At 42.7% G+C, this 16,567-nt stretch overlaps 2 protein-coding genes and 1 long non-coding RNA gene across 7 annotated transcripts in view; 1 reads left to right on the forward strand and 2 right to left on the reverse strand.

Moving 5' to 3' along the window:
• The window catches only part of ZNF609 (zinc finger protein 609), a 214,459-nt gene extending 208,781 nt beyond the window's left edge, over window positions 1-5,678 (reverse strand). For all 3 annotated transcript variants that reach the window (XM_084886555.1, XM_084886556.1, XM_084886554.1), the window contains exon 1: window positions 5,542-5,678. The gene's annotated coding sequence lies outside the window, so the exon portion shown is untranslated. The remainder of the gene's footprint in view (window positions 1-5,541) is intronic.
• Window positions 5,679-11,703: 6,025 nt separating this feature from the next.
• Window positions 11,704-16,567, reverse strand: part of TRIP4 (thyroid hormone receptor interactor 4) — a 59,015-nt gene continuing 54,151 nt past the window's right edge. For all 3 annotated transcript variants that reach the window (XM_084887163.1, XM_084887165.1, XM_084887164.1), the window contains one exon: window positions 11,704-12,011. In XM_084887163.1, the coding sequence (XP_084743289.1) occupies window positions 11,944-12,011 (68 nt within the window). In that variant the 3' untranslated portion in view covers window positions 11,704-11,943. The remainder of the gene's footprint in view (window positions 12,012-16,567) is intronic.
• Window positions 12,028-15,059, forward strand: LOC311624860. The gene is made up of 2 exons (XR_014795396.1): window positions 12,028-12,809; window positions 13,042-15,059. It is a non-coding gene; the product is annotated as an uncharacterized lncRNA (long non-coding RNA).

Raw genomic sequence — 16,567 nt, forward strand, 5'->3', positions numbered from 1 at the left:
ATTTCTTATTTCTGGGACTCTGATCCAAGAACAAACAGCAAGAGAACCATGAAAAATCAGCCCTGTTGGATCTGGAGTGCTGCCTTGACAAGATATAAAGCTCATTCATAGATCTGACGGTGCTCATGAGACTGCAGTTCAACTCCTGCTGCTAGAGCAAGGGGAGGGAGAAGGAAGATAGAAAGGGGTGAGTGGGAAGGAGGTGGAAGATCTGGGTTGTGACTATAATAGCTACAGTAATTAGAGTGTTTCCAAGCTGCTAGAGAAGTCTTCAGAGCAGAGAAATAGGATGGGAGATGGAGGAGGGAAAAAAGCATGAGAAAGCAAACTGCTGAGAATGCTAGGAAAGTATATGGTGCTTTGTGAACTGTTTAAAACTATGATGGCTTTATATGGGAAAATCAAGAAGTTTATATTTTTCTTCAGAAGTGAATACTATATAAATAATTGCTAGGCTCCCACTTAAAGCTAGGTTACAAACCAGGTTTAAGCAGATTCTTGCAAAATGTTCCTGTCTCTGCATTGGTCCACTGGCCCCTGGCCTCAGGCACACCGTTCACCTCTCTTCCCCTAAATCAGTGGTTCTCAACCTTTTTAATGCCGCGCGACCCTTTAATATAGTTGCTCATGTTGTGGTGACCCCAACCATAAAATTATTTTCATTGCTACTTCATAACTGTAATTTTGCTACTGTTATGAATCGTAATGTAAATATCTGTGTTTTCTGATGGTCTTAGGCGACCCTGCTAGTGGTTCTCAACCTAAATCAATCTACCTACATATTTAAATCTGTCTGTCTCTCTCTCTCTCTTACATATACGTAGGTAAAGAGACTTCACACAACTTAGAAAAGGAATTTCTAAATTCTAAACAGCTAATATCACGTATTTCTTTCAAACAACTGTTAATTAATACCCCATGAATTCATTACATTGTGTGCATGTGTGTCTCAATAGAAGAAGCACACAGCCTGTCAGTCTAATGCAGAAAATGACTAAAAGGCACATAAATAAATAAACAAACACCAAGTTACTTGTTTGTAAAATTTAGGTTCTATAGCACTGCCTATTACAGTGGCATGATTATGTAAAAGAAAACCATATTAACAGATGATAACCCTCAAAAAAAATCTGGGAATTTGCAGAAAACCTCAAAAAAGTAAGTCTTTATTCAGGTTATTAAAAATTCTGTACTTGTTTTAAAGATAAATATTTAGTTGTGATGGTTCCTTAACATGATTTGGCCCTATGGTGATTATTTGATTCTAACAAATGATGTTAATCTTAATGCCAGAGAAGAGTTAGAAAGGTGCTGGGAGAAACGAAATATGGAACAAACTGAAGAGATGTAAATTTCATGTGAACTATATTCATAAAATAAAAACACATGCAAATTTATTGAGTAAGACATGTCAGCTAGACCTAACACAAAAATTCAATTACATCCTTTGCCCTAAAACCTGCTGGGTTATCCTCCCAGTGGGGTTAAATCTTTTACACCATGTTAAAACCAAAGAATTTTCTCCTTCCCATTTCCCTCTAATAAACAAGTACCAGAAACACTGAATTGCCACTATTTCTTCTCCATTCATAGGGCATAAAGCCAGAACTCACAGAAATACAATAGGGCTGTGTAGGACCATGTCTAAGGCAAGCTACTCAGTAGTCTAAAAGAAACAGAAAAAGAAGAATTTGTTTTTTCTATTCCATTATCATCTCACTAACAAATCAGTACCAGGCATTAAGAAATGTGAAACAAAGAGCAATTTCACACATATGAACCGAACCTAAACCACGGAAGACCAAGTATTTTCTTGTCACTGTGACATGTGATTCTTTAGCCACCTGCTCAATAATCCCTCTTCAGCTGCACAGCTGCTGCCAATTCCACATGCCCAGCTAGGCAGGTGCTTTGGTGAATTACCTGTTCCCTAGTGAAAAGAGTCCTTCACTGATACTTAGTGGACCCAGAACCTGCCAATCAGCATCACCTATCTTCATTTTGCCTGTCACAGCCAACTTTTATGAGAGAGATCATAAAGGCATATTTAGTATACAATGTGATTTTTATATTTTGTGGGGTTTTGTTGTTCTTTGTTTGTTTTTTAAAGAAAATGGATTTTTAAAAATCAAATAGAAGTGAGAATTCAACTGCTAAGGGGGAAAAAACCCTGCCACAAAACATAAGGCTGCCTTATCTCAGAGTGACCCCATCTGTCTGGCAGTATTTCCATCCATGATATTTTCCACAAGGGAATTAACAATTGCTTAGCTACCTCTGGAGATGGAGAAACTGGCGGTAGAAGGTGCTATGGTACCTGACAGTAATAAGAGAGAGCAGAGCAAGAACTTCTGGAAACCATATATCATTTCTATACTTAAGTCTCCATGCCTGAGCCCAGGCGGTGGAGTTCCCAGGCAAATAAATAAGGAGTGGCACTTGCACTTGACAGAGCAATCAGTAAACCCCTCCACAAATTATCCTATTCCAGCCATTTAGTTGCTCTCTGCTAATTGCAATATAATTACTACCAGTAGCCAAAATTATGCTTCCATATCCTCAACAACAACAAAAAAACACAAATCTGTCCAGCTACCCAGACCTTTCACAATGAAGCATTATCTTTTCTTAAAAAAATAGATGTGTGTATATATATGTATACACACACACACACACACACACATACACACACCCATACACACACGTTTCAGAAAGAAAGGGAGAGGGAGAGAGATAGAATCATCAATGATAAGAGAAAATCACTGATCATTGATCAGCTGCCTCCTGCATGCCTCCTAATGGGAATCGAGCCCACAAACCAAGCATATGCCCTGACTGGGGAATCAAACCTCCTGGTTCATAGGTTGATGCTCACTGAGTGACACCAGCCAGGCACAAGGCAACATTTTCTACCAAGATGGGGGGGGTAGGGGGGAAAGACCCAAAGTACTCTCTGAAGGATGGTCACAATCAGAAGACTCATGAGACTCCTCATGGCAAGGGCCCAAATTTGAAAGCACTATACCTAACCAAGGCAAAGTAATCTGGGGCTTCTGCCTTCAGTGTCACCTGACAGGATTCAGAAATGAATGCCAACAGCCCAAGAGCAAAAGCTTTGAACTCAATTTAGCTGAGACTTCACTCAGAGACCAAGGACATATATTAGTTGAAAACAGCCTAAAGACAGACAACACCTCTAATAAAGACCTTAAGACAGTTCTGTCATCAGGAAATGCAAAGGTCAAAACAACTTCTTCCTAACAAAGCCCAACACGTAAGTGGCAAGCCATCGTTTTAAAACTATTTGAAATAAGGGAATGAGGGAAGCAGCATAGATTCAGCACCTCAGAAAGGCCTTTACCAAAACCTAAGGCTAAAGTTTCTATTGATATGAAATGGTTGGCTATTGTGTACAGTGTATTGTATACAACTATTTTCTCAAAATGAGTTTGGTTTCTAATCTCTTTTTAAACAAAAGTTTTCTTCAATGTCCTAATTGAAAACCAAATTTTTAGCCCCAAATATTATTTTTACCAAATACCCGGTAGTACCAGTTGGACACTTCTATGAGATATATACGAGGATGGGATTCCTTCTAGCTTATTCTCATCATTCCCTCATTAATAACCCCCAAGCTCTCAAATGTGGGTGTTGATTTTTTTTGTGTGTGTTTTTTTTATGTTCATCTCTTTGGCACAGTTCTCCTTAATAAAGAAGCAGTTATGGACTTCCTTCACAATCAGCAAGTCACCCTTTTCATCAGAATTAAAATGAACACAGGCCATGTTTCCACAGGCCTTGACCAGATAGGCAAATCCTGTGGTTTTTTGTTGTGCAATTACTACTGACCAGGAAGTCACCATTAAAAAAAGGTACTGCAGTCCTTGACTCCTTATATTAACACCACACAGGTTTTTAGTTGCATTCCTAAACACACACACACACACACACACACACACACAAAATGACTGTATGAGCGCCTCATCTCTACAAAAAGAATTAAATACGATGGTTCAAACAAGAGTAGAAACCTCCCCCCTTGGAGGTCTGACATAAACATCAGGGTCGAGTCTCCCGGGCGCTATTCCTTCCCACCTTAGTACAGGCTAGCTAAAGCAGCAGGCACAACATGGCTGGCATGCCCCATTCTTCTGAAAAATGTGTGCCAATGAGCTCTGCATTGTTCCTCACTCAAAAAGAAGAGCCTTTCTGTCTGGCCTCCTCCAATGGCAAGCCCCAGTCTGGAATAGGAAGAAAATGGCACTGAGGAGCCTGGGAGATGGAGCATATCCAAAGCTCTCAGACAAGACTTGAACCTATGACCTTCACTGTGTACACAATAGGCGGGTGAGAGGGACCGGTTTATCTCTGCAGCAGCAGTTCTCAGCCCTGGGGTAGCACTCCCGATAAAATGACACGACTATTGTGTGTGGCAGCAGAACAGTCATCTCTCCTCACAACAGCCTGAACCAGCACTCCCTCCCCCAAGACAAAGCAGCAGGGGTGAAATGAACTCAAGGCTGCAGAGCAAAGCCTAATACAGAAGAGAGAGGCCTGGGGGGAGGGGGGGGGGGGACTGGGGACTCTAACTCAACCCCTGGGGCTCTGGACACATGGCTGGGAACAGACAGGCTTTCTCCCCCACATCCTTCCCACTTTCATTTAGGCAGGAAGCTGTTTCTCGGAGAATTCAATCATCTGTGATTTGTTCAGAAATATTCCCCCTGAAGGGCTCTGATCTCTCCACCCTGTGTGAGCCTAATTCCTAGAAGCTGAAATGACTGTTTGCTGCTGCCTGTTTCACAAACACACATTAATTGGTCAGATGTGTCTCCTCCTCCTCAACCCCAGAGGGGAGGAAGGAGAATCTGAGCAAAGCCCAGAGATGATCCAACCGTAATTACACATAAAGGGAAAAGAGGGCAGCATGGGTTTTCCAAACAGGACAGGGTCACAAACCCTCCCGGGGGAGTGGGAGCGGGCGGGAGGGGGGTGCAGAGAGCAGTTAAGGGCCAGGCCCAGGAATCCCTCCATCTTGAAGAAAAGGACAGGGGGTAACTATGACCTGAAGACCAGAAGGATCACACACCCACAGCCTACTTGCTGCACGCTCCCGGCCACCTTGCTCGCCCCCTCCGGGGACACGCACATGTCCGGCTCCCTACCCTCCGCTCCGAGCCCCTCACTCCCGGGCTAGCCCCCGTCGCCCTGGGCCCCCTTAGGATAATCAGGCTGGCCTCAAACTCTCTGGCCTGTCCCTACAACCTGGCTAGAGACCCTCATCCCCTCTCGGGCACCCCTACCCTCACCCTGCAGCGGCCCGGCCATGCTTTGAACTTCACCCCGCGCCCCTCGACGCCCCCTCCCCCACCCACTCAACGACCCCCCCGCCCCCCGGCGCCCCTCCATACACACCTTCCCCTCCTTCGGCCCCGACCCCCAACCCCCACTTCCTCCGTCAGGCGTCGCTGCCCGCCGCTCCCCTCGGCGCCGCCGCCGCGCCTCCCCCAGCCCCGGCTCCACACAAAGCTCCGGACTCACCGCGCGGCCGGTCCCGGGAGCCGCCACCTCCGCTGGCCCGGGGCCCCGGGCCGTAGCGCCGCCGCTGCTACGGGGCCCAGGCCGCCGCCATCCGTTCCCGCGGCCCCTCCCCCCACCCCACCCCGCCTCCGCTCCGGCTCTCCGCCCCTTCCCCGCGCCGCTCCGCCCCGCCCGGCCGGTGCCGCCGTGTCCGGGCCGCGGGTCCCTCAGCCGCCGCCGCCGCCGCCACCGCCGCCGCCGCCGCGATCCGGGACGGCCAGGGCCGCCTGCAAGGCACGGACGCTGGATCGCCGGGCCCTCGGATCCGGATTCCGGGCTGCCGTGGAGACTGGAGCGGGAGAGCGCGGGGGAAAACCGGAACCTGGATGGAGAAGCCCAATCCTGGGTCTCGGAATGCACGGTCGCAGGGAGCCAGGATGAGAGTCTGCTCTGGGAATGCTGGAAAACCCGGCGAGCCGGTTGAAACAGAGATAAACTCGAAGAAACCTGGATTTAGAAGCTCGAACCTAACGCTCTCTCCTCGCGGAAAGAACTCTCGCCGGACCAGGCTTCCTCGCAGAGAGGTCTCTGGGGGAGTAGCGAAAACTTACAGAAGGCACCGGTTCTATGGCGGTCGTTCAGCTGTGGAGAAAGGGGTCTGAATGTGAACGTCCACAAAGCACAGAAGAGCAAGCGAAACTCATGATGGCCTCATCTATTTTATCCCTTGGTTCAGCAAAATGTCAACCCTCTCCTTTTTTCTTTGTTCTTCCGTTTCCTTTTTTCAGATTACCATTTGTTTTCCTCTTCAAAGTACCCATTTCCAGTCCTTCTAATATCCCTTCTCACCTCACCATCCTGTCATCAAACCTCACTACTTTTTATTATGTAAAAGTCTTATTCTGTCCTCAAAACTAATATCCTATGTAACTTTTATCTTTCCTTATTTACCTGCCATTCATCTCTCATAGCCCAGCACGTTATCTAGTACACAGTAGTGCATTTTTTTTTTAATATCATTGATTTCAGAGAGTAAGGGAGGAGAAATAAAAACATTAACACTGAGAATCATCAATCAGCTGCCTCCTCTATGCCCCCTACCAAGGTCTGAGCCCACAACCTGGGCATGTGCTCTGACAGGGAACCAAACCATAGAGCCACTGGTGTTTGTTAAAGAATGCACCCACTCACCACTCACTTGTAAAACATACTCTCCAGGACTTCCTTTCCTAAAACGTCTACCTCCTTCCGTAGCAAACAGAATTGTATCTTAATTCTCAAGGCTCCCCACATTTTAGCCCCTGTTACAGTCCTCCTGTGTTCCTGAACATCTTAGTCAACTGCAGCTTCTTTTCTTTGCTTATCCTGAGGTACCTCCAACAGTGCCACTCAAGATAGTGTGTGACTTGAGGAGAGTCAGGTCATAAAATACCTTTACTCTCCACCTCTACACAAAAAGTGTGTATAGGGGGGGGGGGGCGGGGGGGGTTGCTAAAGATAAATACTAAGGTGTCTGGCCTAGGAAGATAATCTCCCTTTGGTCCACCAATATTCAACTTGTTTAGGACAGTGTAAGGACAGAATTGATCTCAGGTGACAGCAAACTTCCAATTTGTACTAAGTGATATACTACAAGTGAGAATTCAGCTCCTTAGTAGGAAGAGAAAGAATAGAGTTTAGCCGGGACCGGTTTGGCTCAGTGGATAGAGCGTGGGCCTGCGGACTGAAAGGTCCCAGGTTCGATTCTGGTCAAGGGCATGTACCTTGGTTGCAGGCACATCCCCAGTAGGGGGTGTGCAAGAGGCAACTGATCGATGATTCTTTCTCATCGATGTTTTTAACTCTCTATCCCTCTCTCTTCCTCTCTGTGAAAAATCAATAAAATATATTTTTAAAAAATTAAAAAAAAAGAATAGAGTTTAGTGTTTTAGACTTAAGTGTTAAAATGTTTAGACTTAATTATGGACTAATAATTGAGTAATCATCTCCCACTGAAGAACATGACCTGCTGGAGACTGAGCTGTAAAAATAGGAAACAAAGGAAAAACATTGCTACTTTGAACCCCAATTTTTAACCAGAGAAAGTTCTCAGGTCTGGAAGAACTACTAAAAATTATCAAGTGAATGATGCCTGTTCAGTAAAAAGAATATTAAGTTTTAACTTCCTGTTCCTCTAGACTAAGGTTGTTGGCAAAATTGCAGCCCAGAGGTCAAATCAGGTTCATGTGCGAAGAATGTTTTTACAGCCCTGGCTTGTGTGGCTCGGTGGATAGTCAGTTTGCAGACTGATTCTGGTCAAGGGCACATGCTCGGGTTATGGACCCAATCTCCAGTGAGGGGCATGCAGTAGACAGCAGGTCACCGATTCTCTCTCATCATTGATATTTCTCTTCTCCCTCCCTCCCTCTCTCCTTCCTCTCTGAAAACAATAAAAAAATATATTTTTAAAAATAATGTTTTTACTTTTTTAAATAGCTGAAAAATAAAAAATAAAATTTTGCGATGTGGCCGAGACTGGTTTGGCTCAATGGATAGAGCGTTGGCTTGGGGACTGACTGGTCCTCAGTTGGATTCTGGTCAAGGGCATGTACCTTGGTTGCGGGCATATCCCCAGTAGGGGGTGTGCAAGAGGCAGCTGATCAATGACTCTCTCTCATCGATGTTTCTAACTCTCTCTCCCTTCCTCTCTGTACAAAATCAATAAAATATATATTTTTTAAAATTTGCGATGTGAAAATGGTATGAAATTCAAATTTCAGTGTTCATAAAGTTTCATTAGCTCATAGCCATGCTCATTCACTTATTATCTTGGATACATTTGCATTACAATGGCAGAGTAGAATAGTAACAGGTTGTATGGCCTGAAATGTTTGCTACCTGGCCCTTTACTGAAAAAGTATGTTGATCCCTGCTGCAAACAAGCGCTGTCCAATAGAGCTTCTTGCAATGTTAGAAATGGTCTATATTTGCACTATCTACTTTAAAAGTAATTAGCCACGTGTGGCTATTTGAGCACTTGAAATATGGTTAATGTGACTGATGAATTCTTAATTTCATTTAAATAACTGCATGTTGCTGGTGGCTACCATATTAGACAATACAGCTCTAGAATCTTCTCAAGTCTTCTGTACTGACATTTTTTTTGTCCCTTGTCCCAACATCTAACTCCTCTCCTATGACATACCTCTCAATGGATACTTAGTCTGACTCCTGGCTCCCCTTTCTTTGGCTCTATTTAACTGACTCCAAGCTAGGGTACAAAATTTACTAGGTTTTATTTCTAGCTCTCCATTGTCAATTAAAATCTGAAATCTGATCAGTTTACAAAGTTTCACCTCATGAATTAATCCACATTATGTGCACACACAAGTGTCTTTGTGTCAGAGGATGGCACTGTGTATATGTTCTTTCTTCTCTGCATGAGAGAAGTAGAAAAGCCTTCCAAATGCTGGACCCTTGTTGGGGATGGAACCTGTGATACGGATCACCTCCCTCCAAACACATTCACGGAAGCTGAGAACAGCAGATTTATTTGAATCTCAGGGAGAACACATCCTTCATCACAGGACTTTCTTTCCTCCCCACAGGCCTAATAAACTGAAGTTAGCTGATTTCTCTAGTTTAATAGATGCTTGCTTTTTTACTGGCCTTTTCTAGCTGGGCAGAAGAACAACTCCCATACTGTCTCAATCTTGGCTAAGAGCTCTAGCAAAAGCATTAAAAAAAATTACCAAAGTAAATGAAATCCACATAAATACACTTTAGTAGAGACAGTACTTAAAATGGAAAAAGATTTGGGGTTATAACTCATAACTTTGTAATTATTTGTAAAAGTAGTCTTGAAAGTCTAAATTTTTCATACCTCCTCCCTAGGAAAAAATGGGTTTCTGTAAACTTCCTGCTTAAAAGGAAAGAGGGGACACATAGTTCTCTTTCTCCAGATTAGCTATAGCAAGCAAAAAGTTAAAACAAAAAATAAACAAACAAACAAAAAACACCTCACTCCATTTCAAACATCTGACTGCAAGGCCAAAGTCTCCAAAATCCTGACAGAGAAAACCAGTATTACATATAGCCAACTCTGAGCTTATATAATGAAGATTGGGTCCTGTCTGGAAAACAAAAATAAAAACACTGAATCCTTTAGGTACTATACTATGTAGATGCGAGCCACTGAACCCAACCAGCCAAAAGGAGGCGCAAAAGAAAACCAGCTCTGAACCATGGAACTTCCCTCACACCAAGCTGTCCTAGAGTTGTAGGGTCAGAGCAAAGTGGTGTAAAAAACTAAGAGGCTAGCTATTCCTGTGTGTTTATATTCAGGCTAATTATTTCCACTAAGCTTTAAGTTATGCTACTCATCACTGAGCAATGGAGGGCCATCTACCCTCAAGTCTCTCCCACACTTCCTCTCTGGTGTCTGCAAATAAGGGACCTTATACCACCACCACGTGAACTAAAGACAGACTTTCACAGTCTAGTCATGAAAAGAAGTTTCCAAGTTACTCTGCCATTTTCTCATGTGGCTCCAGCTGCATATTTTGGATGTGAGGCGGTTCTTATAAACTTGGAAGGTCCTTATAAACTTTGTTATCATGGTACACAAAATGGTTTCATAACCTGAACTCTTACAGTTCCTGATGTTTTTCTTTAGGCATGCACACAATCAATCCGGGTGGAAAAATCAATCCAGACTCTTCTGTGCTCAGGCTGTCATTTAAATAAAAAGGCAGATAAACTTTTCTTCTTCTAGCCCTAGACTCTTTACCTCCTGCCTTTTGGTTTTATTTTGGTATTAAGAAAATAAATGACAGTGTGGCTCAGTGGTTGAACATCCACCTATGATCCAGGAGGTCACAGTTTTATTCCTGGTCAGGGCACATGCCCAGGTTGCAGGCTCAATCCCCAGTAGAGGACATGCAGAAGGCAGTCTATCGATGATTCTCTTTCATCATTAATGTTTCCGTGTCCCTCTCCCTCTCCCTTCCTCTCTGAAATCAATAAAAGTATATTTTAAAAAATGAAATAAAATTTAGATAATTCCAGCTCAGAATTCATGGTGCTACTGCTTGGTAAAGTAACTGCATAGTGAACCTAATGTGGATTCAGTACCAGGGTCTGTAGGACGCCAGAAGGAGACTTTTCCCCCTAAAGACATGCCATTAGTTATCCTTTCCATTTTCTCTATAGAGGTTGAACAGAAAAGGAAAGAAAATACTGCATGTTTTCATCACCAGAACAGAATCAGGTGGGTTTTCCCTGGAAATCCAGAGTGACCAGGCCCCCCTCAAAACCAGTGCCTAATGCTATGCAACAAGCAGGGTTTACAGTTGAGTGAACATCAATGCATAATGAGTGGAGGTATTTCCATGCAAATAAATGCTGAATATGAAGGATTAAAGAAAGGGGAAATTAATCTTTTTCATAACACAGGGTGTTTTTTTTCTCTCCCTTGCGCTCTCTTTTTAAGTCATGCACACAACTGCTGGAGGGGATCCAACTTCCCCAGTGTGGTGGTGCTGCTTCATAAAAAGCAGAACATACACATTTAAGACCATGAATTTCCTGATACCAGCAACTGAGATTCTGATAGCTCTTCTGAACAGCCTCAGAAGAAAGGCTTCACTAAGTGGGGCCAGACTGACTAGTAAAAATCTCATTTCAAACCAACCTCCTATTTTTCCAAAACTCATAGCTTCCTGGGGTGTGGATGGTTTAAAGGGTTTGGTTTCAGCATCTGGGGGTATTTGGATGCAATTACTGAAGGGATTTTACTTTTCAGTTTGTTTCTAATTGCCCCATCCAAGTGATGCTTTTGCAATACCAACAAAATAAATAGGGCAGTTTCATGCTGCTTTAGCAGGTGGCTCCATCTCCTCCCAGTCTGATCTTCTTATGCCTAATGTCTCAAACCAGAGAACAAAGTGGTAGCACCTCTTCAGATTATCTCTTTAAAAAAAAAACACCACATTTTTTTAAATCTGCCAAAGAAGCTTTTGGTCCTATCACAGGTTTGTATCAAACACAGGATTTCTCAGACATCCAAATTGTCTATGAGGCTATCATTTGGAGGGGGCGGGAGGAACCTCAAAATTCAAGTGGTCCCTCCAAAATCATTAACCTAGGTTAAGAATTTTCCCAAGGTACAAGTTGGAGTAATTATACCATTCTGAAAAAAAATGTCAAAACCTAGAATTTTTAAAATAGGTTTTTATAAATAATGTATTCAAAGATTTTGACCCACTACATAAAGAATCCCACTCCTTAAGAAAAATATACAAGTTTGGTAAGAGTTTAAATTCTGAGAGTGTCAAGCTTGATTCCAAGCCTTGAGATTTTTACTGCTTCAGTTCCAAAGGACCAGCGGATAACAATTTTAGTACACAAAACTCCATTATGCTGCATAGTTCCTTTTCTCCTGGGTCAGACAGCTTTATTCTGCTTCATTAACCCCTTCTTTGCGCCTTGATGGATCTTGGAATCCAGTTTCCCTGTAAGGGAGAAAAAGAAGCCTTATTATTTATTTTTTATATTTGCAATGCAAATTTTTCATGGCCTCCCAGGTCTTCTGGTGACTGTGTTCCCGTCACATTCAATTATCTTGCTTCAGGACTCTGACACTTTCAAACTTCAGAGTTGCATTCTGTAAGAATGAGGAAGCAGTGGGAATGCCATACAGAGAGACAAAAGCATGCACACAAACACAGTGAGTATTCGCATAAAGAATCTAAGTTAATATTTCTAACGTTGTAGTTAGTAGGAAAGAAACATCACCTTTTCCAGGGTGTCTAATACTAAGGCAAGTTTTTAATGATTATAAAATATAACAGAAAGGCATTTCACACAGTGGGAAGCCCATCCCTCTGACCTGTTAACTCGCTGAGCATAATGCATGAACCTCCCTCACAATGAGAAAAGCCGTTCAACTCACCCCTTTCCTGCCTCTGACTTAACAGGGGGAGTGACCTGAAACAGTGGAGTAGAATCCACAAGAATGCTGTACTGACAAAGGGCCTCTATCACCAGCTAAGAAGGGCAAAGGTCAGAGGCTGTATGACTCTTCTAAGTGCTAAAGTTAGAAAACAAGCAACCTTCCTGTCCCAGGTGACCTTCTTTAGGAGTGAAGAACCTGTGGTCTCTAACCTCTGACTCCTCAGATCTACCAGGACAGAGTTCAGTTCAGTGGTAGCAGCCTGAGGAGCCATCCATCTCATGAAGAGAAAGAATCTTGAGTTCCTTCCTGTCTGTCTGGCCTGAGAACAGTGTGCAGGTTGCTTTCTTCAAAAAAGGTCTCATTTTAGCCGAAACCGGTTTGGCTCAGTGGTAGAGCGTAGGTCTTCGGACTGAAAGGTCCCAGGTTTGATTCCCGTCAGGGGCATGTACATTGGTTGCGGGCACATCCCCGGTGGGGGGTGTGCAAGATGAGGCTGGTCGATGTTTCTCTCTCATCGACGTTTCAAGCTCTCTATCTCTATCCCTTCCTCTCTGTAAAAATCAATAAAATATATTTTTTTAAAAAAGGTCTCATTTTAGAACATAGCAATGCTAATGCTGGAAACAGAAACAATTAAGTTGAACATCATCCTTGGCACTAACCCCCCCCCACAAAACAAACAAACAAACAAACAACAACAACAAAACTAAAACAAGGATCCACATGTATTACAGGCCCATACCTACAACCTTTGCCCCCAATATGCTGTCATTTTCATTTCTTGCAGCAATCAGGTGTAAAAGAGCACTAGACTAGGAGTCAGGAGACTCAGGTTCATGTCTGATATTAACAAGCTGTATGACCTGGGGCAAGTCACTGTTCCTCTGTATTTCAATATCCTCATTTGCCCAATTAAGAATACAAGTTGTGCAGCTCAGATGGTTAAAGCATCATCCTGATACACCAACGTTGCGGGTTTGCTCCCCGGTCAGGGCACATACAAGAATTATTCAATGAATGCGTAAGTAAGAACAACAAATCGATGTTTTTTTCTCTCTCTTTCAAATAATTTTTTTAAAAGAAAAAGAACAGGTCATGACTACTGCAAAAAGAGATTGTGAGAAAAATAACTACAACTTAACAAGTTTCCTGTTTTTCTAAATTTCTTTTCCCCTCTCCCATCTCTCAAGGGCTATACCTGCTTCTGGAATAACATTACTTCTTTCTGGGCTTTCTCAGAAACCATCACTAAATGATAACCTAAATGCCATCCACAGTATTCACAATGCTGCTGATTTTATTTTATTTTTACAATGCTGCTGATTTTAATTTGGGCTTTAGAGCACAGAATAGTCCCCAGGATTTAGAAGTTCTTTCATCCCTTAGGCTGCCTGGTTGGAAATCTGAACAAGTGCCAACAATCAGGCAAAGAACCCTATTACAAGGCAAGTTTGGCTCTGGCTGGCATGGCTCAGTGGTTAGAGTATTGGCCTGTGCACCAGAGGGTCTCGGATTCGATTCCCAATCAAGGACACATATCTGGATCGCAGGCTTGATCCTCACCCTGAGTTGGGGTGCATGTGGGAATGTGGGAGGCAACCAATCACTGTCTCTCTCATATCAATGTTTCTCTTCCTCTCTCCCCTTTTTTCTCCCCCCCCCCCCACTTCCTTTCACTCTAAAATTTAAAGGGAAAAATATCCTCACTACTTCAGTGAGGATTAAAAAACAAGGCAAGTTTGCCTTTGTATCTCTAACACTACCAAATGATAGGCTCTCAATAAATGTTTTCATCAAATGAATTAAACAAAGAAGGCAAACACTACAAAACCTTTACTTTTAGGGGGCTAATGAGTTACCAAAAATAGATAATATTAAGAGTACTCAGGGTAAAGGCCGTGGTACCCAGAGGTACAAAGAAGTATAATGTATTATTCAGCTTTTTAGAATAAACCAGGCCAGAATTTAGAATTCCATCTAAGACTCCAGACTTCTAGTTCTCTTTATTGAATAAGCTGGAAGAACCAGGTACCAGTTTTAGTCCTGAGACTGCCTAGCTGTATAACCTGAAGGAAGTCACCCAGTCACTCTTGTCCTCAATCTTTTTAATGCTAAGAAACTAGACTACATAGTACTGAAGGCTCTTTCCAGCCCTAAGATATTATGTTCTAAAAATGAAATGTAAATTGGAATGATTTGTTTCTGAGGCAATATGAAAAAAATACATATTTATGTAAATAAAACTTAGAAAAGAGCTGGAAACCTAGAAGCAGAAATACAATTCCTATAAACCTGTTTAACTCAACTAAAAATGAAAGGAGGAAAAATTCCTACCAAATTACAAAGTTGCTGAAAGGATTCTAGCTAACATTAAGTGCTTTCTATATACCAAGTGCTGTGCTAAGTATTTTACATACACTGTTATTTAATCAAATAACTAATTGAAAACATATATATTAAAGTGCTTCATAAACTCAAAGTTCTCTGAAAAAGTAGTTGAGGCTTGGGAGCTGTATTTCTTAGTTAAGGTCTCAGTTTTACTTTTAACTTACCATATAACTTTAGCCAAGTGTTTTCATTATATTCATTTCAGATTCCTCATATTTTTTTTTTTTTAAAAAAAGAGAGAGATATTACCTTCTTCACACTCTCAAAGCTTTACTGTATAAGAATTTTCTAAGTATAATTTTTAGAAAACTGCAATCTGGTTATGACAATCTTCAAGTAAGACCAGCTCAGGTAAGATCAACCCATCAGAGCAAAGCACTCAGTGGTAGGCAGACTAATCTCTGACTTCAATTATGATGTCATAAAATAGAAAACTAATAGGAGAAAGGAGGAGTAAGGATTTCCAAGGCATTTCCAGGGATTCAGAAGTTCTTTTCATCCCCTAGGCTCTCTTAAAAACAACACACACACAACTGTACATGTGCCAGCAATCTGTGTGCTCCTTACAAATAAGGACTTCTTTGCATTCCCTAGCATCTACCACAGTGACTGCCAATAGTAACAATTCGTGGGTCAGCTGTGGACAATGAGGGCAAGGGACTGGGGCTTCTTGCATGAAGAAGCAGTCATCATGGCTGCCCTTGGATTACATGGACTCTGAACTTTGAGTTCCAGTTCAGCCTGGATTTGGGATCTGGACAGTTAACTAATGTAACACACAGTATACACTCTCTTAAAAGCAGAGTGATAATGCTTAGTTTCTGTATTTCCCAATACTTTTTCATTTAGTACCTGCAGCATTTTAATACTAAACCACATCCTCAATCATGGTGCCTAAGAGAAAATCAAATGCATGTGCAACAGATGGGCTAGAAGTTGAAAGGGAAAAAGTATTTGCCATCCATTGATAAAACTCTCATAGGGATTTTCACATGCTTTGCATAAAATATAAGGCAGTATTTGCATGAGTTTATAGAGCATGTAGTTTATTTAAAGTATTATAAAAAGATTCCTTTATCTCTTTGTACATTCAACCTATATATTCTACTATACTAAATATTTTTGTATTTCATAATTTGAGCACAGCCAAATGATAACACATTGCACATTGCTCTTTTCTAAATTATTTCAATTTCAAGAAACATGATTATCCCCAGGTCAAGCAAGTTCAAGTTTACATGTCCAAAAATATAAATCAAAATGTATACCTTTTATTGAAGGCATATATACATATACTAGTGGTCTGGTGCACGAAATTTGTGCACAGGGGGTTGGGGGAGAGGTTTCCTCAGTTTACACGCTCTCCAATCGGGGACCCCTTGGGGGATGTCTGACTGCCGGCAGTGGAATCAGGCCTAAACCGGTAATCGGACATCCCTCTTGCAATCTGGGACTGCTGGCTCCTAACCACTCACCTGCCTGCCTGCCTGTTCACCCCTGCCTCTGCCTGTCTGCCTGCCTGATGCCCCAACCCCTCTGCCTGCCTGCCTAATCACCCCTAACTGCCCTCTCCTTCTGGCCTGATCACCCCCAACTGCCTCTGCCTGTCTGATCACCCCTAACTGCTCTCCCGTACTGGCCTGATCTTGCCCCCAACTGCCCTCCCTTGATCACCTCTAACTGCCTCCCCTGCCACCCTGATCTCACCCCCAACTGCCCTCCCCT

This window comes from Pipistrellus hanaki (genome assembly GCF_964339955.1).
Source record: "Pipistrellus hanaki genome assembly, chromosome: 1".
Lineage (NCBI taxonomy): Eukaryota > Metazoa > Chordata > Mammalia > Chiroptera > Vespertilionidae > Pipistrellus > Pipistrellus hanaki.